General features: G+C 41.3%; 1 protein-coding gene and 1 long non-coding RNA gene across 4 annotated transcripts in view; one reads left to right on the forward strand and one right to left on the reverse strand.

Annotated features, from left to right (window-relative positions):
* KCNH3 (potassium voltage-gated channel subfamily H member 3) overlaps positions 1 to 26,297 on the reverse strand; it is a 48,279-nt gene that overhangs the window by 11,603 nt on the left and 10,379 nt on the right. Inside the window, exons 3-10 of one of the 2 annotated variants that reach the window (XM_072135110.1) lie at positions 18,361 to 18,594; positions 17,121 to 17,255; positions 16,449 to 16,579; positions 15,694 to 15,943; positions 13,830 to 13,987; positions 11,682 to 11,889; positions 9,690 to 9,959; positions 1,127 to 1,326 (exon numbers count right to left, since the gene is read on the reverse strand). In XM_072135110.1, coding sequence (XP_071991211.1) covers positions 1,127 to 1,326; positions 9,690 to 9,959; positions 11,682 to 11,889; positions 13,830 to 13,987; positions 15,694 to 15,943; positions 16,449 to 16,579; positions 17,121 to 17,255; positions 18,361 to 18,594 — 1,586 coding nt within the window. Of the gene's footprint in view, positions 1 to 1,126; positions 1,327 to 9,689; positions 9,960 to 11,681; positions 11,890 to 13,829; positions 13,988 to 15,693; positions 15,944 to 16,448; positions 16,583 to 17,120; positions 17,256 to 18,360; positions 18,595 to 26,297 lie in introns of both variants that reach the window. The other variant, XM_072135109.1, reaches the window with a different exon arrangement.
* LOC140117906 (uncharacterized) lies at positions 1,108 to 14,089 on the forward strand. 2 transcript variants are annotated; one of them, XR_011853103.1, is made up of 3 exons: positions 1,108 to 1,368; positions 11,741 to 11,874; positions 13,822 to 14,089. It is a non-coding gene; the product is annotated as an uncharacterized lncRNA (long non-coding RNA). The 2 variants fall into 2 exon arrangements; XR_011853102.1 differs by having other exon boundaries at positions 13,846 to 14,089.

Genomic DNA, 26,297 nt, shown 5'->3' on the forward strand with positions numbered 1-26,297 from the left:
CCTGTGATTTCATTGAAGAATGGTGATTGGTTCACAATAGCTCCCACAGCTGTCATTTGGCACTCTGCTACAGTCTGTCTGAGGCAGACTGTAAGAGAGAATAATAATTCCTTTATTTATATAGTGCACACAGATTACGCATAGCAACACAGTACAAATCAGTCTCTGTCCCCAATGGGGATCACAATCTAATCAACCTACCAGTATGTTTTGGAGTGTGGGAGCAAACTGTAGGACCCGGAGGAAACCCAGGCAAACACGAAGAGAAAACTCTTTGCAGATTTTGACCCTGGGACTTGAACCCAGGTCCCCAGTACTGCAAAAAAGCAGTGTTGCCACAATATAGTGCAATACAATTATATTGTAGTATATTTTAAGATGTTAAGACCCCTTAAGGTTCAAGCACCCTAGAGGGCCTGAACTAATAGTAAAAAAAAATTGAAGGTTTTGAAAAATATGAAAAATATGTTAAACACTAAAAATTAAAATCACCCACCCCCCTCCATTTACATAGAACACATATAAAAATTCATAAACAAATGAAATCATAAACATGTTAGGTATCACCATGTTCAGGTGTCGTCATGGAATCAGTGAAAAACTACCTCTCTTCACGCAAAAAAAAATTGCACCTTACCCAGCTCACTAAAGTTTAAAAAAGTTATTGGTGAAAGAATATGGATACATAGCTTTTTTTCGATACAAGTTTTTTCATGTTTTTGAAGGTAATAAGAAATAACCAAACTATCTTATTTTCGTATAATCATACTGACCCAAAGAATAAAGACGATGTGTCACCTGAACCACACATTCAAAGATAAAAAAATAAAGCCCTTCAGAATATGGCGTGGCTATGTTTTTTGCCAATTCCCCTACAGCTCCCCAGTACTTGGCACATTATATTAAATGGTGTCAATATATAGTACAATTTATATACTCAACAAGATATGGCTTGTGAAAGAACAGGAATGAAAAACGAAAACTCTTTTTTGCCCGGAGGACAGAAATTTTATTTTTACTGTATGGCAAATGAGTAGTGTAAGGTCTCATGCAAACGACCGTTAAAACAGGTGAAATTACATGAGGAGAAATGGCAAACATGTGATTTATGTGATCACTCTCTTACCTCATTAGTATCTATGCCATTGTTCACTGCCCATGTTGTCTGGACATACTCCAACATGCGTTGTTTCAGCGGCTTGGGGATCCCATGAATACGGATATAATCTCGAAGATCCCGCGTACGGCTGTGGTACAGGAATCTCCTTGCATAGAGACGCTGGATAATTGCAGTGACATTTCCGAATACCAGCGCGTGCATCAAGGCTGATGGGAAAGAAGGGAACAGATAACACTGTAATAGAGCAAGTATGGAAACTTAAAAAAGTGAAGCTTTTACGTTTCATCCATTGGCATTGTTGACTATGAAAAGACACCAGCATGCCAAGAGGAAGTTGAGTAAAATTTGAGAAGTTCCTACAAACTTGGCAAAGGTGGTACCCCATCTAGACTAGTCCTACAGCTGTAGAACCACTTTCTATCAGTACATACATCCCTATGGAGAGGGGCGGCGGTGAGCAGCTCTCACCTCCTCCTCCTCTCCCCGCACGCTGCCGTTGCCCGCCGTGCTATGGTACGGCGGGCAACGGCAGTGTGAATCTAGCCTTAAACTGTAATGGCCTGAAGAAGTTATTTCTCGTAAAGCCCTAGAGTTCAAAGGAAAATTAAATTCTCTGCTATGGGATAAAACCATGCCTATGACGAAGGCTCAGGATGTACCAACTCTCAGCTCTGCTGACAGAATTCAATTATTCATGTCAATGGGTCAATTAAAATGATGGACAACGCATGGGCGACATTGGCGCGCTGTTCATTTTTCACAGGTTTGTTGCTAAGCAACGCTGGAAATAAAAAGTGAAATCAGGGACCGTAGACAAGAAAAATACGGATGACATATGGACGTAATAAACAAACAGAATGTGCATGGACACAACACAGACATTCATATGGATGCATATGCTAAAATGTACAGGCTTGTCTGTAGATCTACAATATATGGGAAAAAGGTATATCTTATTACTAAGATTAGACAAATCAGCCTCATCCTTTGCACATAGGTGCATAGATATGCAATCCTCATAGACAAACATTGGTTCATATGGGGAGATTTATTAAGATTTTCATATGCCAGTCTTCATATATAAAAGCATATATATTATAAGGTAAAGGACATTGTAAACCAAGCGCACTGACCTTCAGCTGTATACACGGTGCTTCAGGGACTTTTCTTCCTTATCAATAAAACTATTTGTAGAAACTGTCTTTTTACTTTATGCAAATTAGCGCCAGGTGCTCCTGTGCACATCAGACAGGGTGCTCCTCTTCTAATAATGTATTCATTCCTCATACTAACTTTCTATCCCACCCCCATGGATTCAGCAGTTCCCGAGAGCCACTGATGTCACTTGGCTCTCAGGAACGCTCACATATACCCGGATGGCTCACTCACTGCCCTCTCTCCCACAGTGTAAGAGAAGATGCCTCTTGTGGGAGGGCACACACCGGAACAAGCGTTCTTGAGAGCCAGGTGACGGAAACGCTGAATCCAAGGGAGGGGTGGGATAGAAAGGTAGTATGAGGCATGAATAAATTATAAGAAGCACCTGGTGCTAATTTGCATAAATAAAAGAGATCATTTAAAAAAATAAAAACGTTTTATTTATGTGAAGAGAAGTCCCTGCACACTGGGCACATAACTAAATGTCAGTTTACAATTTGCTTTTCTGAGTGGCTTGCTTTTCTTCAAAGCATATCTACCACCAGGATGAAGGACTGTACACCAAGCACACTGACATACTTATGTGCTCTCTCTGGCAGGATCTGCTCTTATTTTTGCTTCTGGTTTTTACAGAAAAAGGCCTTAAAATTACGCAAATGAGCCTGTAAGCTGCGGGCTCTATATGTGTTAATGGAGTTAATGGAGCCCCTCAGCTTCATTTGCATAATTTTAAAGCCTTTTTATCTTAAAAACAAGGTCATTAAAAGCTTAAGGAAAATTGGATCCTGCCAGAGGGAGTTTCCACCAGTATGTCAGTTCTGTTATAAAACAGGCTTATATTTGAGCTAAAACGTTCCACCATCTACACTAGAAATAGTAAACCCAGTAATAGTAATAGTAATCACTTATTTAGCAGTTTCTATTAGAAGTAGCATAAAACAGTTAGTTGGACATTTTAAACATGTGATTTTACTATTTATGTGTAGTCCATGTGCAACATCCCTGCCAATGCAAGGCAGAGCTGTTGTTTTGAATAAGTCTCTTATATGTGTGTTCCCCTCAGGTAATTGTGCAGCGATAGATTCTGCCTGGATAGGCAAGGGTTACAACAATGTTATGTTATCATCCAATAATGTTCCACTGTTTGTAACTGGAGTGTGATTGGAGGAGGAGACCACCTGACAAGGGAGTAACTAAACCCTTAGTCAGGGAAGGAGTTAGTCCAGTCAGGGCAGAGGAGAGTTCCAGAAACTTCAGGGAGAGCAGATCTCTCAGGCCCAGCTCTCACCACAGGAGAAGCTACTAGGCCTCAGCTCATCAACCTGACACCACCAACAGGACAAAGCTGCAGCTTCCAGTATTGGACACAGCTACATCCCAGCCTGCCCCTGCATCCAGGCTGGTGAGACAACTCCTGAGGTTCCTCTCCAAAATCACTCCAGTACTGCACTTGTACCGAATCGTTTGGCGTGTTGTTACCGTTGGTTGAATAAAGAACTGTAAGAGTTACTTTTTTGCACAACATTGCCTCAGTCTGGTCACTGCTACAGCTGCCTCACCACCAAGGGCGTCCCATCCATCTACCAGGGACACATACTACAGACTCTAAGGGCTGCCCCATGGAGAACCAGTACTACAGCCTCTCCCTCCATATCATTTCTTGCCAACACCACCTGCTGGAGACCTGCCAGGCTATAGGACAGCCCTCCGGTCCCCATACCAAGCACCGTGACACTATCATGCCTAGGCCGCAACCGCCAGCCACTCCGGTATTCCGGGCCCCGGCTATCTCCAGGCCCCGAGAAAAGGCTAGGCCCGGTGGGGGATGTTGCACATGTTTTATCAGACATGTAAATATGCCCATTCCAATTTACAGAAAACCCTTTCTCTTACCACCATGTACCAGAACTGTCAACAAAGGGAAGTCCATAAAGACATAGCTTGATAAATTACAGGAAATCTACCTGTTAGGGTATATCTAATGGTAGGTTCCTATAACCTACTAATCCCTAATGTATCTGTAGATAACCTGTAATGCTTTCTATACTAAGCTAAACTTTATCTAGCTAATATGTACATTTTCCCAGAGAGGCTACTGGGGAGTGGAGTAGTCATGCTCCAGTAGCATCTGCAATACCTCCCTAGCTGGCTGCACGTCCTTGGTGCCAACACAGTGGCTTTCCGCTGCCGCTCCCACGTAATGGCATCAGTGCAGACGTGCAGGCATATAGCAGCTCTCCCGTCGGCACTGATGCTGGAGCTACTATGAATGCACAGAGCGCTTGATAGCGGGAGCTTTGCGCCAATGATGTTCAGTTAGGGAGGGATCACAGAAGGTACTGGGCGTGGAGAAGCCTTTGCTACTACTCCAAGGAGAGGCTACTCCATACCCTAGTAGCCTCTCCGGAAAATGTACATATAAGCTTGGTAAAATTTGGCTTAGTATAGAAAGAGTTATAAAGTTAGCTAAAGATAGATTAGTGTTTAGTAGGTTAGTAGGAACCTACCACCAGATCTACCTTAATAAGAACATTTCTGATGGTAGGTTTCCTTTAAATGTAGAGGAGCTCAAATGGCTGCACAAAGTATTGATCAAACCCTTGGAATAAGTTGGTATAGACACCAGTGCCTGACCTTGAAAATGCTCTTTTGGATGTTACACAGACATGTTACAAGAATTTATCCTCCCAAAAATCTTCAGGATTGCAAGAAATGGACACAACTCACTATTACTGGCCATGGATTAGATGTCCACCAAGCTCTTGAGAGTACATTTATTTGATGTCCATATTCCATTGGCCATGAAGCGTACACTGAATGCTATCTCCCAGTTATGTTCTGTGTAGATTTGCATTTTCTGTAATTTACTCGGCACAGAAGAAGTGGAGTCTGAGCTGAGAAGCTGCTGGTTACATAAGTGTTTGAGATATTGATTACTTTCCTTAGCCCTATCGCTTTAGACGGAGCTATTAATACACAAATTGGGACATGCAGACACGTACTCCCACACACACGTATGAACACGTCGTCTCCATGGTAATGTCCCACGCTTGTCCCACACATACAGAGAGTAGAAATCTGCCCTGTTCTGTAAACTCTCAATTACCAAAGATATAGCAACAGAAAAAGTAGAAACAGGTAGAGTAAAGACATATAAACTAATGAAATCGCTAACACTGACCTCCATTTTATGGCCAACATCATACATTGTACTAATCTGGCGGTTTAAGCTACAAAAATATCTGTTAATATACGAAAAAGCGGAGATGATCTGTGGTTTAAAGCAGATCCAATAATAAAATCCACCCACTTCTGTTCAGAAACATAATTGAAAAGTGTATAGCAACATGGAAACCGGGGTTTGAGAACCCTCTGTCACCAGTAACAAAACAAGTAGGATGCATATATTTTCTCTGTATAGACCTTTTTAATATCACAATATTTCTACACACATTTCATGATTCTTACCCCACCCATCTGTTTCCTATTACTTTACTTCTATATCCAAACCCCCTGACTATTTATATACGACCCACCAATGCCGTATGTTACATACACCATATATCTGTTTCCCTACAAAATATTCTTGCTAACAATAAGATCTGAGATCCGATAGGAGTAAAGGGGGCCAATACGATGTGGAATCTAGACATAAGCATGTTTATAACTTTAAAGATGTTGGGGTACAACCTAAAAGTTTTTTCCATAAATACCTGGACACATTGCCGGATTGGCTGCAGAACACCCATTAATGCCCCTAGCTACCAGCCATGGCTGTGATTGGTCTAGGAGAGACTGCTGCCCAATTAAAGCCAATGCTAGTTGCTCGCATGTTGTTTAGCAGCCAATCCGGCAATATGTCCAGGACGTGAGGTGTGCACCCCATCCCCTTATCTGAACAGAAAGTTCTGGTCCGTCCATCTCTAATAACGATATAAAGAAAATAATATCACTGGCACGATTGTTAGGGGATTTTATGTTTACATTTATGTATTATTTACTTGCTATTTACGTGCTATCTATTGGACAGCCATTTCTAACCCTGTTATTTTTGTGTGCTGAAAACTGAAAAAGACTGGGAAAATCTAGGCACAACGCCATTTTGTGAAAGGCGAGGCTGCGTTCACTTATGATTTATTATTTAGTTTTCTGGCAGATTATTTTTAGCCTTTGTATACGTTTTCTGGGGAATTCCAGATTTTTAAATAATAGTGTGGATTTCTTTTATAACAATGGAATAGTTTTAATAAAGATGCAGATTAGTCAATTTCAAACTAAAATTCTTAAAAATCCTTAGGGCTAGTACTAACTGGCTCAAAAAAAATCCATGGATCAGCATCCCATTTTATAAAATGTGAAGTTTTTTTTCAGGAAAGGTATCCAGGCTCCTCTTTAGTTCCATAGTTTTTACTCGTATTTCAAAGCAGTCCGTTTGTTTTTGAGAAAGGGGCAGGATCCTGTCACAAGGGCATGACTAATTTCACTCAATTGTAAGTTACTTCATTTTATCATTTTGGAAATTTTATTGCCTTTTATGAATAAAGCAATTTTTAAATTTTTTTGGAGAAGAGTCAATTGATGCATCATTGATGTAGACACTCCAGTAAAAGATAGTACTTAGAGTCAGCGCCACCCATTCTGGTTATCTAGATATATATTTCTCTTTCGTTTGTTCATTTCACCGGACCCCCGTCGTATTTTGGGGGTTCCGGCCTTTATCTTAATACCAGAGGCAGCGACCCTAGTACAATTATAGCCAAGACGTTGAAACCTGAAGGTCAGGAACTTGTAGTGTATGACTGGATCCCCTGTGCAGGATATTTTGCCTATACCCAAGTGGCAAAGATGGTGAGCAGCCCTGCTGTGGGCCCCCCTCTCCTCTTTTTTCCTCACTCCATATCTACTGTGAAGGTATCACCCGAGGTGCCGTCCTTTTGTCTGTTGTTTTGTTTTACTTGTCATGGGAGGAGCTGGCATGGGACTAGAGTTCCAGTTTGAATTCACCATCGTTGCAGATTGGTTGTTGTTTGTCTAATCTTGTGCTTGCAAAATTGTAAATAGAGCGAAAGTTATGGTCTATGGAATATGGTGGAGAGGGTCTAAGAAGGATGCCTTTTCCTTTAACCCGTTCACGACCCGTGACGTAATAGCACGTCACGGGTCGGCCGCGGGTGCATGGAGAGGGCTCACGCCGGTAATAGCCGGTAAGTCTTTGCTGTATATTGCAGCAAAGGCTTACCGGTAACACCCGCGATCGGTGCCAGCTTTGCCGGTGGCTTCAAAAGGATTGCGGCGCATGGGCGTCACCATCTTTTCGAGGATCGCCGCTCCCCGTGACGTCATCGGGGAGCGGCAATCCGTCGCCATGGTAGCCTCGGGTCTCACGAAGACCTGAGGCTATTTCGGGTTAACCCATGCATTACAATGTGCTATCAGCACATTGTAATGTATGAGTAGTAAAATACACATATACTGCCATACTGTAGTATGGCAGTATATGATAGGATCGTGCAGACACCCTATCGTTAAAGTACCCTATGGAGTCTGAAAAATACTAAAAAAAAAATTATAATAAAAAACCCTAAAAACTCAAATCACCCCCTTTTCCCTAGAACTGATATAAATATAAATAAACAGTAAAAATCATAAACACATTAGGTATCGCCGCGTCCGAAAATGCCTGATCTATCAAAATATAATAACGGTTTTTCACTGCGTTTAATCCCGTAACGGAAAATAGCGCCCAAAGTCAAAAATGGCACTTTTTTTGTCATTTAAAAAAAATAAAAAAATTCTATAAAAAGTGATCACAAGGTCGAACAGTCCTAAAATTGATAACATTGTAAACGTCATCAAAATCTGCAAAAAACTACACCACCCACAGCTCCGTACAGTTATTAGCGCCAGAAGATGGCAAAATCCCAAAAAAAATTTTTGTATAGGAGGTTTTAATTTTTTTAAATGTATGAAAACATTATAAAACCTATACAAATTTAGTATCCCCGTAATCGCACCGACCCAAAGAATAAAGTAGACATGTCATTTGGGGCGCACAGTATAATCCGTAAGATCCAAGCCCACAAGAAGACGGCACAAATGCGTTTTTTTACCAATTTCACTGCATTTGGAATTTTTTTCTCCATCTCTATGAAGTGCAATTTGTTACGCAGAAAATAAGCCATCACACAGCTCTGTACATGGAAAAATAAAAAAGTTATGGATTTTTGATCATGGGGAGTGAAAAATGAAAAAACAAAAAAGGGCCAGGTCCTGAAAGGGTTAACGAAGGAGCTTAAACAGGAAACTGAGGTCTTCAGGTGAGCGTTCCCATTTTCAAGCACCACTGGGGAGCACTGCGGTGATCACTGCACTGTGGGTTAAGTTGCATCATTATTCAGATCAGGCTCATGGATTCGCAGTTGTGATGTGGGTTTCCCTCAGGCTAGACAGTAGTAATCGATATGGGACATGCAACAAGTTTACCAACAAATTGTGTTGGATTAATCCTCGATCTTTAGTTTTAATATGTGTAAACTGGTTATGTCTGTAACAAATCTGTAGTTATACTGGTCCAGTTATATGCTCATATGTTTTGGTAATTGATAACCCATTTTTATAACCTATGTGTCAATATGTTCCATTTGTTATAATTTATTAAAATGGGGAGAACACACAAGTTACATAAAAACACAATCATTATGAGCTGATGTTTCTAGCAATGGCTCAATTCTGTCAAAAAAGAGTGTACTCCTTTGTATGAAGTCAAAAAATCCCTTTGATAACCTTCGAGAACTATCTTAAAGTTTACCTATAGCTTTAGTCTCTTAAACTTATTGCTCAATTAACTGGTTTCTCAACAATTTTGTTAAGCCTGTATGGGTAGGACATCATGTAGCCATGATATTAGTTAGAAATTGTTGTCCTTGGATGCGACCACCGGTGCTGGAGTGATTGCATATAAAATGTCCGGGAATTACTGCATTTCCCACAGCAGCCCTGTGGTAATATCTAATATCCCTATGGGGAATTATCTTCACACAGGTACAATTTTCAATAACATGCACTTGAAGAAATGTATGTATATAGCAGATTAATTAATCTAAATGTAAATGTCCCGATGAGAATACCCCTTTAAGGGTATGTGTCAATTGGACTGTACAGTGAAAGCAGTAAATACAAAGGGCATAAAAATGGTGCAACTCTATTTTTTGGGGCAAATTGCATTTGGAATTTTATTTTTGAGCTTCCCAGTAGATTGCACAAAATACTAAATGGAACCACCAGGAAGTTATGGAGAACTAATATGGTTTGCTAAAAGAAAAATAAAAAACATATGGCTTTTGGAATGCGAATATGAGAACTGGAAACACAAAAACTGAATCGGGCCAGGTAAGAAGTGTGGTTAACATACCTCCTATTAGCATGATGCAGATGGAGAAGATTTTCTCAGTGTCTGTGTTAGCTGATACATTCCCAAAACCAACACTGGTTAGGCTGCTGAGAGCAAAGTACAAAGATGTAATGTATGAGCTCCTGGATGAAGGTCCCCCTAATAACACCAGGCCGGTCTCATTGGCGGTGTCCTCACTGTAATTGTTCTGAGCCGGTAAAGCTCTGGTGATATTTTTTCTTCCTATGTAATAAGGAGTTTCCAAACGTCGGGCCAGTTCTTGTAGCCAGCCTGAAAGAAAGATGAAAGTAGTGGTGAAAAGTATAGACTGACGTCCATCTTGCTTTTTTATTTCCCATTACAGCTCATGGAAAAACCCCTTTAAATCATCTTAGGATGCTTGTTTTGTGGGAGTAATTTTTTCCTGTACGAATTGATGTAATATCATTAGACAATAATTGTACAAACATGTCATTGTCATTCATTACTGTTTATTAATAAATGTTACCTGATTTAAAAAAAAAAATCATCTTAGGATGTTACATACAGTACAATGTTTATTCTCGTATCACTTTAAAGCTGCACAAACATTCCTTTTTCCTCTGCTGGTAATGGTACTGAGAAATATGTTACTTTTTCTTCCTAGTCCTTTATTAATAGATACACCTATTAGCATCTTCACATTTAGCAGTTTTTCTGTTTCTGCTTAAGAACTTCCACCTGACAGATGGCAGTTCTACTGAGATTGAAAAATAAGACAGTCTTCTCAGTCTAAGAGAGAAAAAAATCCATCCTGGTTTTCTATACAGAAGGTCCCCTACTTATATGGAACTTGTCACCAGGAGACCCATTTTTAGCACTCCCCCAGTCCCCACAGAGCATAGTACATACACTGCCAAAGTGTTTTTGTATTAAAAATAGGTTTTACAGAAAAAAAAGATATGTTATATTGTTTCTTTCATTAGCATCTGCTGTGTGACTAGGCAGTTGCCAAATGGGAGGGTCTGGAAAGGAGCAGTCCCCCCCCCACCCTTGGGGAACAGCTTCTCCATGTGACCTTTTCAAATATATGAAAACACCCATCACTTGGCTTAGCGACGCCCCCTGCTGCTCTACAGCCAATCCCGACTGAGGGGAGTTATTCATATATTTGAAAAGGTCACATGTTTCCCAAGGGTGGGGGGGACTGCTCCTTTCCAGCCCCTCCCATTTGGCAACTGCCTAGTCACACAGCAGATGCTAATGAAAGGTACAATGTAACTTATCTTTTTTTCTGTAAAACCAATTTTTTATACAAAAACACTTTGGCAGTGTATGTACTATGCTCTGTGGGGACTGGGGGAGTGCTAAAAATAGGTCTCCTGGTGACAGGTTCCCTTTAAGAACACCCGACTTACAGACAACCCCTAGTTACAAACGTCCCTCTGGATGTTGGTAATTTCTGTACTTTAGCCTTAGGCTGCAATGAACATCATTATCATTATCACAGGTGTCTGCAATTAAAGGGGTTCTCAGGAGGTGGAAAAACATGGCTGCAGTCTTCCAAAAACAGCACCACACCTGACCATGGTTACTGCCAGTACTGCAGCTCAGCTGTATAGAAATGAATGGAGCTTAGTTGCAATACCACACACTACCCATGGTCAGGTGAGGTGCTGTTTTTGGAAGACTGCAGCCATGTTTTTCAACCTCCAGAGAACCCCTTTAAGCTTTATTGTTATTCCTGGTTCTTGTGACATTCCAACATTTTTAAAATCCAGTTGTCACAGGGACCAAAAATTTTGGCTGGGGCTACAATTATAAAATATACAGTTCCAACTTACATACAAATTCAACGTAAGAACAGACCTACAGAACGTATCTTATAAGTAACCCGGGGACTGCCTGTATAAGCAAAGACTAAAACCAATAATTTAACAGAAGCACAACTTAAACTGATGAAATAACAGTGAAATAATAAGGGTATAATACATTATATTTGAGGATTTAATTATAATAGAGTTATAGACCTACCAATTTCTGGGACTTCTGACTGACTGCTTTGAATTTCTTGCTGCCCAATGAAATACCAGACACAGGCAACCCAATGCGCCAGGAGAGCAAAGACAACCATCAAAAGGCTGAGAACAACTGCACTGTACTGGGAATAGCGGTCCAGCCTTGGGAGAAGGCGCAGGAGCCTTAGTAAGCGTACAGTCTTCAAGAGGTGAGCCCCAAAATACTGAAAAAGTTAACCATTTAAAAATATTAAAGGGGTATACCGATTTCAGCAAATAAATGTTATAAAATTTTCCAATATACTTTCTGTATCAAATCCTCAGGGTTTTCTGGATCTCTGCTTGCTGAAATCTGGTGCACGGCTCATTATATCACACAGCTCTGGTTACTCTCTATGATACTAACAAGCCGTGCACCTGTGTGACCATGGTCAGATTTCTGTCCACTGGAAGTAAACATAGAAACTTTCTGTAGAATGACAGCAAGCAGAGATCTAGCAAACTGTGAGGAATCGATATATATATATATATATATATATATATATATATATATATATATATAGTATTTTAGAAAAATGTATAATAACATTATTTGCTTAAATGAGAATTCACTTAATTAAGCATTAATTAAAAATAAATACTTTTATTTGATTTAAGAATAAAATTAAGAATTACAGGTAACAGACATACAACAGATACATTCAGTGGTAAATTCAATCATTTTTAAATCAGTGATTTCCAGCACGAAACTTGTCAATTCAAAATAAAAACTGCTGCTGATGTGATCCTAATTTACATGTAGTTAATCCATATAATTTCAAAAGCTATTGGAGAATTGGCTTAGGGGGAGCAGTTGTTGCATTTCTACATGGACCTAGACCTGAGGGGCCAAAGGTCAATATGTAAATTAAGAAGATGGGGATTGGTCGTGTTACTCTGTTAAAGATTCTGCCTGGGTAATTCTATTTAGAAGAAGGAGCCACATACGATTGCATTTCTTTTGCAGATAAAGCTATCAATAAATTTAGTTAGATGATCTGGCTTTTGACTTTTTATTAGTGCTTTTTGTTTAAATACAAGCAGAAATGGTAGAAACAAAGTGTTAGATAAAACTGCAAATAAGGTAGATATGGTCATTCATGTTTGAGCCCCCTATTTGCCATCTGTGCAGGTAAAACTCCCAGAGAATGGCTTATTGCTATTCTCTGTTAAAGGACAATGTGATGCGGTATGAATTAAGTTTTCAGGCTTCTGGAGGTAACTGTCAGGCTTCTGGGGTAGTGAACCCCTTGGACCACCGTAGACAATGACACAAGTTGACGCCTGGGACCGGAATCTAAGTGACATCCGGTTTTCAACAGAGCCAGCCGCAGGTCGTTCCACAGGTGTGACTTGTCCAGAGTGGCAGCCGAGGTCGAGGGACAGAAAAGGCAGGCAATCTCGTGGTCGGGGATAGGCAGGAGGTCAAGACAAGTGGCAAAGGTTCAGGGTCAGAGACAGGAGTTCAGGGCTGGCAGCGGAGGAGCAGGTCAGGGGTCACAACGGGAATTCAATAGACAGGTCACAGATAACAGCTTTCTCAAAGGCATAAAGCACAAAGATCCGGGTGTGTGGGGAGAGGCTGAGTTAAATTGAATTCTGGGTAATTCTTGTTAAATCTTGTGAAGCTGTCGCGCGTGTGCCTGTAGGACACGGGGATGCCTGAGTGCAGCCGAGGACACGGAAGCAGGAGCTTTTGCAGGAGGATGTGTACCGCGGAGTGGGGGCACATGGGGGGCAAGGGTGAGCCCGCAACCCGAGACAGAAGTTTTTTTAAAATACGTAGGGAGAGATTTATCATTTTGTCTAGGGCAGAACTCTGGAGTAATGTCCAAATGAAATGCTGAGGACCACATTTATTGAGGGGTTTAGGTCATTTTTGGGCAGTTGTCTGTCTGAAAAGGGGATGTGGACTCTGGAAAAGGGGGCATGGTAAAATTCAGTTTGTGCACCCGAAAATTAAACTAGACCAACTAATAGCTGGTATGAAATAAGACTCCATAGTTCTAACCTACTCCAGATACATGATCCAGCATGATTTATCTGGCGCAGAATAAGACTATGGCATCTGATTGCTTTAGTCTATTAACCGAAACTTCATTAAATCTCTCCCATAGTGACTTACTATGTTGACTTTAAAGCTGTAGAGCAAATCCACCGGGAGGGCAGCTAGAAGATCCAACAAGAACCATGTCCTGATATAATGAAGGAAGATAAGACGTGAGGAGAAGACCACCTGTCCTGACTGACTTACAAATGTTGTCCGGAAATTCAAGATGATATCTGTATAAAAAGATGATACAGTACATTAAAAAATGACCTTTATGTTAATTTCATAATTATAAAATATGCATCAGTGATTGGATAGTATATGAATAGGACACTTTAAGGCTGCATTCACAATACCGCAAGGGGGACGTATATACGGCCGATACACGTCCCCCATAGACGGCAATGGGCACACACATGCGGCACCGTACCGCTCCGTACCCCATGAAAAAATAGGACATACGGCACCGTGCACCATATATCCCCATGGAGAGGGGCGGGGGTGAGCAGCGCTCTCCCCCTCCTCCTCTCCCCGCGCGCTGCCGTGCTACGGTACGGCGGGCACCGGTCGTGTGAATCCAGCCTAAGATTAACTTTTCCTCACTGTTAGCTGTCAACATTTTTTATATGTTCCTATAGAAATGTTTTTAGTTGGAGAATGACGGGCAATGGAGTTGAGACAGTAAGGAGGATCCTGCTGCTGCCAGTTGTCCTACAGCCAGACACATGATTGTGAGGAGGAGTCACATATACTTGGCTGACACATGTAAGGAACATAGTTTTATACATTTTTCAATTTTAACTGTAACATGAGACAAATTCGAATGAATGAAGTGGAGAAAATTAGGGTAGGAAACACTAGGACTTTGTTGACTTTTCTGGTTTTAGACTTGTTTACAGGTAGAATTATATATATTTTAGGTAGAAAAGGAGTAAATAGAAAAAAGGAGAAATACAGTAATTTAAGGATGAACTAAACCTCAACACATTTAAGGGTGATGGCAGCGAAATCCATAGTTCTACTGCCCATGTATTGCTCGCTTAGATGTAATAAACTATGATGAACAATTGGATCCCTCTTGCACAAAAAAGAACTGGAATCATAAAATCGCAGCTAAATGATCAAGCTTTAAAGGAAACCTACCATCAAAATCCAGTATGATAACCCGGGGGCACTTACTCATAGACCCAGATACAGTGACTGTGGTAATCTTCTTATATTTGTTATCCAGGGCCTCCTTCCTTCTAGAATCAACTTTTATAATTATGCTGGTGTTACCAGAGCCCTCCATGTTACAATGTGCAAGAAGCACTTCCCCCTCCCACTGTATGCTGAAACTTCCTTTGCTGCAGTGAGTTAACGTCAGACAGAAGGAGCGGGGAAGTGCTTAGGGAGCAAAGGGGGAAGGGGGGGCTGTCTAACAGCCTGTGAAGGTGCAACATGGAGGGGCTCTGGTAACACCAGAGAGTACAGTCCGACTTTAAGAAAGAGTGTAGCATTTTGCTTACTAGTAATGGACAAAAACTAATAACAAAGGCACTCCCAAATCACAGGAGCTGTAATATGTCAGACATATTTCTGAGACTTCTCAATAAATCCATTTATAACCCATTATCATAGTTTTCCATAACACTCTCAACCTTGTTCTACCATTCAAAGAAGATCCACAAATTCATTTCTTCTTAGTTCCCTAGAGATCAATGCTAATCCTCTGCTCAAATTCAGGACTGATCATGCTGATATCTTAATTTTACTTGAGTACTTGGAGAAATAAATACATTTAGGAGGGATTATATTAACTCACACCAAATTCTGAATTGCTTGTGAACACATCGTACCTATGTTATCTTTCTAGTCAGATTTTATGTATAATATAATGCTTTGCCTATTGCCTTGTTTTCTTTATATTTTTACTCCAGATTTAGCTCTTCATACATACCTAGAATGAACAGGATTTCTACCACAAGATCACATGCACTTGGTGGACTTCTTGGACTTTTAGCACCTTCTTCTCTTCCAGTACCGAAGCAGAAACTGTAGGGCACAGTCACAGCTACATAGAGAGTAGCAAGGAGGATTAAACAGTCCCAGCAGGCTTTAAATGGACCATAGTGTAGGAGTATAAAAGGAGATTTACGCACAGAGACAACTTTATATTCTGGAACCCGAGGCTTCTCACCAAAAACACCCTAAAATATAATTAAGTGGATTGATGAAAATGTAAATTATTAATTTTATATGAGCAACATCTATCTCATAATGTTTTAAAAACGCTCATATAAGAACCCCAGACCAACTTATTGCCATGGTGGACTGGGCCACTTGTAGAAGTAAAGGAAAGTAAATATGTATGTGAGAAACATTGTCATCCATGAGTCCTGGGATTTATAGATAACTGTTATTATCTGTGTTTACCCCATACCTTATTGAATTCTACTTTTCCATGAGATGTGCCCCTACACCATATGATACCATCAGTGATAGCTGATCAGTCAGACAAGGGAATAGGAACACATTATTATTACGAACAGAGAAAGGTGATATTGACTATAGATATGGCAAGACAACAATTGGGGAAGGAATTCTCCAGCTTGGTGTAGAGCTCAGGGCCTATGATCTACTTACTCTACCACTGATGGACTGTCTATTCTTTTCACACACACATATATATATAAAGAAAACCTATGTTTTTACCTTTCCAATTTTTGCTTTAGCTTTATTCTGTTTTTGCAGATGTCCTGAAAGGTGGTATAGAACAGCGCGGCTTCGCCTACGATTGGCATTGAAACCTTTACCCGTGGCACGAGAATGTTGCTCTCCCCTTCCTGCTAAGAGAGTATGCTGCCATTCAACATGTATTCAATATGTATTTATAGACTCTAAAATACGTATTACTTAGCCCTCTTTTACACAAATGTATGCAAACAGCCATATGCTGCCTGTACCGTACCGTTTTCATACGGATAGGATGCGGCCATATTAGTTTCAATGGCCGTATTGTCAACCGTACCACGAGGTATAAAAAAATATAGAGCACATACTATTTTATCCAGTTTTTACCGTTCGGTATACCTCATAAAAGTCTTTGGGAACATTTAAAAAACATGTTGTATATGTGTTGCATATGGTTGTGCACCATATATGCTGCTGTATATATGTACAGTATCCAGGGAGACCAGAACCAGTGGGAGGTGCATTCTGCATCATATGCCAGCCCACAGCATTTTATATGGATACGGTATAGACATATACGTGCACATTCGGAGGAAAAAAGTCACGTGTATACAGATTCATACGGTACAGAAATACAGGACTAGAGAAATCATACATCCATGTGAAACGAGCCTTAATTTTACTAAAAAAGACCTGTATCTTTCCAGCGCTCTGCTCCTGGCCGGTTCTTGGTATCAGTGATGTCTTTATATGAAACCAGGAAAAGAACCACCTCCCCTTTTTCATTCTTGATTGGTACAACATCCAGAAGACACAAGAACTGTGAACCTGGTAGTAATAAAAAAAATCATCTATCATGTTTACCATCTACAACATGACCTGAATCATAAAATCATCCCCAATTATCCGTAAACCATGTACCATTATATTTATGGCCTAATCATTAATGAACTAAATTAAATCTGTCACACAAAACAACTTCTTTGGATTGCAACTACAATTTCAAGAAAAAAAGATGTAAAAGTAATTTTCTAATACTTGACAAAGTGAATAGCCACAGACTGAAGTTATACTACTGAATAAAATATCCCTCTGGAAAGCACATGAAGAAAATTTCAAGCTGCACAATATAAAAATAGAAAATACAGACGAGTTTAGACTGACATGAGGTTGTGCAAAAGGGTCTCTCCAAAATATCTGAAGAAGAGGTTCTCTGAAATGCAGTTTTGCCTGACACAGGACAGTTCTAGCCATTGTCTCCTTCATCAAAACACATGAAACACACATGTCGGGGAACGGCTCCCTTGGTCTGTATACATATACTTTTATACTGACCTTTTGCTCAGCCCTGTTATATTTTGTTTATTTAGCAGGATTTATGCTGATATATACTAGGGGATTTTGCTTGCCATTGGATTCAGTGTAGTAGAAGTGAGTGTCCGTATATACCGTACTTTATTAGTACAGTATACAGTATATGTGTGGGCCCTGTATTTTCTGTGTGTTGTTCCTCTTTTTTATTATGTGGTTTTTGATCTGTTATCCAATAAATTTATGCTTTTATTTACATTGTTATTTGTGTGCTGTCTTGGATTTCTTTGGTCAGGTACACTATCAATACATGTTTCAAGAGAGATAAAGTACTTGAAATATATCTGTATTGAAACAGACCATTTGTAAAGCTGCAAAAAAAATGTATGTTAATGGATTGGTGAACTATTTTATGTGCATGAGAGCTTCCTCATTGTCTCCTAACTGCAGATGAATTGGGCATTGGTAGGGGATCTTCTGTTCTATCAGGGGTCTGAAAGTTGCATTTTTAACCCGGTTGAAATACACGCTGTGCCATATTGGGGAAGTAGTTACTGCTCTGTAAACTGTTTTAGAGCAGCCATACTATTTTATACAATTAATTCCAGTACAATTCACTCACCATTTTTCCTGTAAAGCAGTAACTCAGCCTTGAGCTCTTCCTTGTCATTCAGAGCTTTTTGGATGCACTGCTTGACCTGTTCTCCAGTATCTGAACCATACAAGAAGGTACAAGCACAGGACCTCTGCATGACCTCCGCCCGGGCAAAGCCAGTCAACTCACAAAAGCCATCTGAGCAATACACCACAGGGTAGGAATGTGGCAGCTGAGCGTTACCAAGGACAAAGTTACTGTCTGTAGAGAGAAGGTGAATGGGGAGAGGAACAGACAGAGGGAGAATGAAAAATGGAGAAGTGAGAAGAGATAAACAATAATGGAGAGTGAACTATAGAAAAACAATAGAATTACAATGTTTAAATATACACCAACATTTTCATGTCATCAGGTCATGTTTACAGGCATGTATTGCAATGTCACCATATACCCAGTGACATAACTGTAAGTTCACTGCTGTTTCACATATTTTGTAGCAGTTTTTATTGCTGAAACAGCATTAGGCAGCATTCACACGGCCGTTGGGGAGGGGTATGTACGGCCCCAAGTTTATGTATGCAAGGTACTGCTCCGTACATAGGGAAAAGATAGGACATTTCCTATCTTTCCCCATGTGCCATGCATCGCTGTGAATAGGGGAGGGGTCACCACTCCTCCTCTCCATCGCGGACAACGATGCCCACCACGCTATGGCTCAGGGGGCATACGTTCGTGTGCAGGTAGTCTTAGGCTGGGTTTACATCACTTTATTTACCATACATTGTAAGGACACATCAGGAGGATTCCAACGTGTATTGAAACGTATAGCACAGATGGAATACGTCGTCCGGGGACCTGTTGCTGTCATTGTACTCTAATGTGTATGGCGACCAAAATACAAAAACTATAATCTCACCCAATTTACAAGATATCTGCTCCCCCTTTTGTAATAACTATTGTATCTCACATCTCTCTAATCCTGAGAATCTCTAGATAAATTCACATACTTATGTGCCACTGATATTAATAGCTCTTCTTCTGAGCTGCACTTAAGGTTTACTGCTCCTCGGAGCTAATTAGATATCATTACTCTAACAATTCCTGCTTAATCCTTACTGATGTAAATGCAACAAAACCAAATGATCCAAAATAAGAGGTTGTTATGGAATAAGAAAGCTTATGATTGTTACAGATTTAATCCCAAACTATTCATCAGATAAAGGTGTAACGGACAATGTTGTGACATGATCGCAACAACATATTTTTGTATAAATCTTACATATCAAAGACCAATTTTTTTGGAGTGTGAATTACAACTCTACGTAGAGACCAGGCATTTATCAATGAAAGTAAACAACATATTTAGGTCTGTTATACACTGAGAGATAAATAGTGTGCAATGACTACAAATTACCCAGTGGTGTATCTAGAGTCCTCTGGGCCCCAGGGCAAAATTCCCAATAAGGCCCCCCCCCCCAACGCTATGCATAAAAACATTGAACCCTACTCCCGCATTTCAGCAGCTCCATGATTTGTGAGTCAATAGAAAGTAATGGGGCAGCTTGCTAGCCACTGAAATATCCAACACTATCTCCCAGCACTTATAATGCTGAGAGATAGGGACGGGTGGGAGTGGTCAGCCACCTCACTGGCCGGAAGTTCCCTCTGAACGGCTTCTGTGCCCCTGTAAACAAACAGATCGTTGTGTGTAACATCAGTAGCGCCGGAGGCGGTGAGTACACTTTTTTTTAAAGAGTCACAGGACCACCACAGCAGCAAACAGCCACAATGTTCCCCACAGTAGCCAAGTCATAGTGCCCCCATAGTAGCCAGGTCACAGCCATTATTAATTTTGCCCCCACTGTAACTATTAGTAATAGCCTCCCCCCACCAGTAGCCATTAGTAATATCCTGCCCCCCACCAGTATCCATTAGTAATATCATGCCCCCAGCAGTAGCCATTAGTAATATCCTGCCCCCCACCAGTAGCCATAAGTAATATCCTGCCCCTCACCAGTAGCTATAATGAATGCCCCCCCTCACCAGTAGCCATAATTAATGTTTCCCCATCCACCAGTAGCCATAATTAATGCCCCACTCACCAGTAGCCATAATTAATACCCCCCTCCACCAGTAGCCATAATTAATACCCCCCTCCACCAGTAGCCATAATTAATGTTCCCCCCTCACAAATAGCCATAAGTAATGTTTCCTAATTCACCAGTAGCCATAATTAATGCCCCCCCCCACCAGTAGCCATAATGAATGCCCCCTCCCTCACCAGTAGCCATAATTAATGCCCCCCTTCGCCAGTAGGCATAATGAATGCCCACCTCCCTCACCAGTAGCCATAATTAATGCCCCCCTCACCAGTAGCCATAATGAATGCCCCCTCCCTCACCAGTAGCCATAATTAATGCCCCCCTTCACCAGTAGCAATAATTAATGCCACCCTTCACCAGTAGCCATAATTAATGCCCCCCTTCACCAGTAGCCATATTTAATGCCCCCCTTCAACAGTAGCCATAATTAATGCCCTCCCTCACCAGTAGCCATAATTAATGCCCCCCTCACCAGTAGCCATAATGAATGCCCCCTCCTTCACCAGTAGCCATAATTAATGCCCCCCTTCACCAGTAGCAATAATTAATGCCACCCCTCACCAGTAGCCATAATGAATGCCCCCCTCAGCAGTAGCCATAATGAATTCCCTACTCACCAGTAGCCATAATTAATGCCCCCCCTCACCAGTAGCCATAGTTAATGCCCCCCCTCGCCAGTAGCCATAATTAATGCCCCCCTCACCAGTAGCCATAATGAATGCCCCCTCCCTCACCAGTAGCCATAATTAATGCCCCCCTTCACCAGTAGCAATAATTAATGCCACCCTTCACCAGTAGCCATAATTAATGCCCCCCTTCACCAGTAGCCATAATTAATGCCCCCCTTCACCAGTAGCCATAATTAATGCCCTCCCTCACCAGTAGCCATAATTAATGCCCCCCTCACCAGTAGCCATAATGAATGCCCACTCCTTCACCAGTAGCCATAATTAATGCCCCCCTTCACCAGTAGCAATAATTAATGCCACCCCTCACCAGTAGCCATAATGAATGCCCCCCCCTCGCCAGTAGCCATAATTAATGCCCCCCCTCACCAGTAACCATAATTAATGCCCCCCCCTCGCCAGTAGCCATAATTAATGCCCCCCCACCAGTAGTCATAATTAATGCCCCCCCTCACCAGTAACCATAATGAATGCCCCCCCCCCCAGTAGCCATAATGAATGCCCCCCTCAGCAGTAGCCATAATGAATTCCCCACTCACCAGTAGCCATAATTAATGCCCCCCCCTCACCAGTAACCATAATTAATGCCCCCCCTCGCCAGTAGCCATAATGAATGCCCCCCCACCAGTAGCCATAATGAATGCCCCCCTCAGCAGTAGCCATAATGAATTCCCCACGCACCAGTAGCCATAATTAATGCCCCCCCCTCACCAGTGTTAGGGATTTTTATGCAGGGCCCCAACAGCCCTCTTGACTTTTGTAAGGTGAGTCCTAATTAACCCTTGATGGAACATAGAGACTAAGCCACACACGTCAATCTCTTAGTCAAGATCTTCCTTCAAGGGTTAATTAGGACTCACCTTACAAAAGTCAAGAGGGCTGTTGGGGCCCTGCATAAAAATCCCTAACAGTATTTGGCGTCCATCTGGGTGGGTTTAGGAGTAAGCAACAACAGCACCAAGACAGCCTCCGTGAAGAGTCCCCGCCGGCTTGGTGAACAGAACTGACCAGAGAGCTCTCAGGGTAAGAGATTAATTTTTCTTGTCTACCTTGATATGTCACTTCTGGTTCACTGGTTGGACGGACCGGGTAAGACTGTCTCTGTGTTATGTATTTGCCACTGTTGTTCACTGTAACCTAAGCTCAGAGTTTTTGGCAAAGAACCACTTTGTAAGGTGATGGACAGAGACTGAACAGAGACTGGACAGTGACGGATGGTCAGACAGTCTGTGGTGTTAGCTGAAGCAGTGAGACGGGAGGGAGTAACCCTTAGATGTCTGCAATGCTAGAGTGGGAGAGTGGGAGATATTCTGTTGTGATTATCATAGTGTCTAGTACTGTTTGACTGGTGCCAATAGGGTTGCCCATAGAGGTATAGAGCTCAATTTGTGCACGTGCAGCGGAGACCCGCTCTGATCAAGTGTGTGTTAAGCTTTCTTTTTTTGGGAGTCTGAACAGCCTCGTGGGACTGTAAGAACTAGTAGTGACTTAGTAAAGAGTCGGTAAGAGAGTGGACTTGGTGTAGAGTCAGTGAAAGAGTAGTGACAGGTCAGAGTTGACTTGGTGTAGAGTCCTCTGTGGAAGTCTGGTATCTAGTTTCTTTGGGGTCAGTAAATCGAGGTGTTGGCATTCGCTGTGTCTGTGGGGACAAGTTTGGTTGTGTTGCAGTAGTAGGCATTTATGATGAGTTGTGAATTGGAATTGAGCCAAGTGCATTGCAGACAAAAAGATGTAGGTAGACAGAAGATTGGCTTGATGTAAGTAGACAGAAGGTTGTTGAGATAAGTAGAACAGTTGGATTTGAGTGCATCGGAAGACCGACTGTGTTTTTCATTTACTCTGTCAGCTCGCTGCCGGCAGCTATCTCATCCTCCCTCAAAGGGTTAATTAGGACTCACCTTACAAAAGTCAAGAGGGCTGTTGGGGCCCTGCATAAAAATCCCTAACACCAGTAACCATAATTAATGCCCCCCCCACCAGTAGTCATAATTAATGCCCCCTTCACCAGTAGCCATAATTAATGTTTCCCCACGCACCTGTAACTATAAGTAATATCCCCCGAAATAGCCATTTCCTAACTTGCACCAACAGTAACAGTAATAATAGTAGTACTAGTAAATGTATTTAAGCAAAATAAAAAATAATATTCTTACCTTATTCCGCTCCTCTTTGCTCTCTCTCTCTTATCTAGAGATTTGGCGCAGGCAACAGCTGATGACGCGTCTGCCAGGTCAAGTGCCGGGTCATAGACCTCAGCAGACCCGGTGCAAGCAGATGCGTCATTAAGCCTGTGTCAGCCAAAGTGATGGGTGAGGTTGGTGGGGACGGTGGGCGGAGCGGGTGCCCGTTCTCATTTTGAATTGTGACAGCTGCTGGCCCTCCAGATCCAGTGCATGGACCAAATACAGAACAGTCCGTGCACTGTAAAAGGGTCTTAGTCGGTCTCAGTCGCACCCCCTGCGACCACAATTGTTACGCCCCTGAAATTACCCCCATTGGCTGCTATGGATTAAAACTGGCACCACCAAGCAGTATGCAGTACATTTATTTACAGAGCATGTGGATAGGCTATAAATCTCCCTAGATAAATGACAGATTATTAGTAAAGAAATAACTACGAAGACTCTGTTTTTTCATAATTACAGTCTTCAGTCATATTTTTGAAAAAAAATTGGTGTAAATACAGCTCCAATAAATATGGTCTTGCGGTCATTAAAGGGAACCTGCCATTTAAATTAACTCACCGAAAATAAATACTTCATAAAAAACTCTAATTAAAAACCATTGCCCTTATCCCTAAATGGTTCATTTCCATGGCTGCAATGTTAAAAATCAGTTTGTAAACTAATATGCAACTCACCAGGGGCGAGTCCAATGATATTTATGCAGTCCTGCCTATTAAAATTTATGTGCATTGCCCTGTCTCCTTGTTTCTGATTGACATGTCTCCCTGCTAGGACATGCTGTTATATGATATATACAGCTCTGTTTACTTATTATTAGGGGTAGGAAATATTGTGTGAAATGTTTTACACAATGGGGGTCATTTACTAAGGGCCTGATTTGCGTTTTTGCGACGGGTTAACCAAATGTTTCCGTTTTGCGCGGATTTTCCCTGTATTGCCCCGGGATTTTGGTGCACACAATCGGATTGTGCCGCATTGGCGCCGGCATGCTTTCCTTTAGCCAGGGCCGGCGCCAGCTGCAGCGGTGGGGGGGGTTGCACATAAGGCTTTACATAAGGAATCTATGGGGGTGAAGAGGGCTGTATCTAATGAATCCATATGGGGTGTGGGGGGCTATATAAACATGAGGGGGCTGTTTGGGATGATAAATTAGGGAATATGTTAGGGAACCGGAGCCGGTCTTAGTTTCTGAATTCTAATGCTGCCACATGAGTTCACTGCAAAGGAGCCCACTGAGGCTCTGTCGCCCAGGGGCCTACTGAAACAGGTTCAGACCCTCCCATTACCCTTTACATTTCTGAAAAATGTGGTGACAGGTTCCCTTTAAATGCTTCTTTTTCACGTTCTAACAAGTTCAATTCAGTCTGGCATCAGATAATCTATGGTAGTTGCACCTTGTGGTGAAAACCTCTCTTCATCTAGAATTGTCTTAGTAAAAATAGAAAAGCAACATTGCTTGAAGTATTTGATATATTTCAAAATATTGTTTGTAGTTGGGAAGTGTCCTAATTTAATATCCTGCAGCAGCTGACCCTATTTTAGGTTTTCTTCTATGTGCTTCTATGTGCACAACAGTTGCAAGCCATTCATGTATTTGTTGGGACCAATCCTGCAGCAATTTGCTGATTACTGTAGAGAAGCCATGGGAAGGCTAGCATCCTGGATGTTGATTGAATGTTAAAAGTCCTTGTTTCTCTTGTTCAGCCACATGTTGTTCTTACAGAACTTTACCTGAACACAATGTTCACAGCAATGTCCCTGTAGTCCAAGTAGCAATTGATGGCATATAAAAATCCTGCAAACTAGAACACATCACTGGCAATTACAAGACACTCCAAGGACAAAAATATTATCAATATCTCCAGCAATATAATTGTTATTGGTTGATAAGTTGCTGAACTCACTCTCATAGATCAAATTATTGCTCAACAATTGGCTTTCAATGTTCCTAACAGCTTGATAAATATCACCTTTATATTGTCTGTGCACAGGATTTTATATCAGCCGTGGGCTTAATGTACCACTAAATCACCCAAGACATTTATTTTCCTTGTTGGAGGGAGGAGTCTTCAGTATTGATCTTCCATGTGTAGATAGTTTTCAAGTTTAACCCCATCCATTTTCCACATAGTCCTTACAACACACATAAACAAACTGTTCCATCATGTATGTAGTAGCATTTGAAAAGGTAAAGATAACATTTTATCAGAACTTGACGATCTGTCCTTGGTGCTGAAGACTGTGCCTAGGAACATAATGCTCCACAACAGTCCCTCACCTTTTATGCCCCAGTAGAGGAGATGCTTATACAATAGTCAGCAGTGCACAATTTCTTAAATGTCTAGGTCGTTGTGTAGTATTGTGTATTTAATAATATAAATATATATAAAGGCAGTCCCCGACTCCAGGACACCCAACTTACAAACAACTCCTAGTTACAGATGGACCTCTGGATGCTGGTTATTTACTGTACTTTATTTTTATTTTTTTTATTTATTATGCTGGTTTATACTTTTATTTATATAACTATAAGAGTTATCAAAGGTGACTGCAATGAAGTTTTATTGTTAATTCTTCTTCCCTTGACCACCCAAAATTTTGAAAATACAATTTTCCCAATTTTGTCTGGAGTTACACTTACAAAATATGGCATTTCTGACTAATATACAAATTCAACTTAAAGGGAACCCGTTACCACATTTAACACCCCTGTTTTAGTTAATATGGTTTCCCTCTGATCCCCATAAAATCAGAGTTATAACTTGCCTGGTATCTAGGGATCAATAGAGTGAGTTGAGGGGCGTGACCTAATGTCATGTGACCAGGTGCCATCATCTCCGATCCTTTACAAGAAAAAGCAAGGGGATTAGCTGCTGGATTCAGCCCGAGGAGCTGCTATAGACATCCTTGGATACCAGGTAAAATTATAAAGTTGGCCACTAAACTTCCACTCCTCCTCTAACTTCCTATAGCCCACATCACTAGTACAG

This window comes from Engystomops pustulosus, chromosome 2, assembly GCF_040894005.1.
Source record: "Engystomops pustulosus chromosome 2, aEngPut4.maternal, whole genome shotgun sequence".
In the NCBI taxonomy this organism is placed as follows: Eukaryota; Metazoa; Chordata; class Amphibia; order Anura; family Leptodactylidae; genus Engystomops; species Engystomops pustulosus.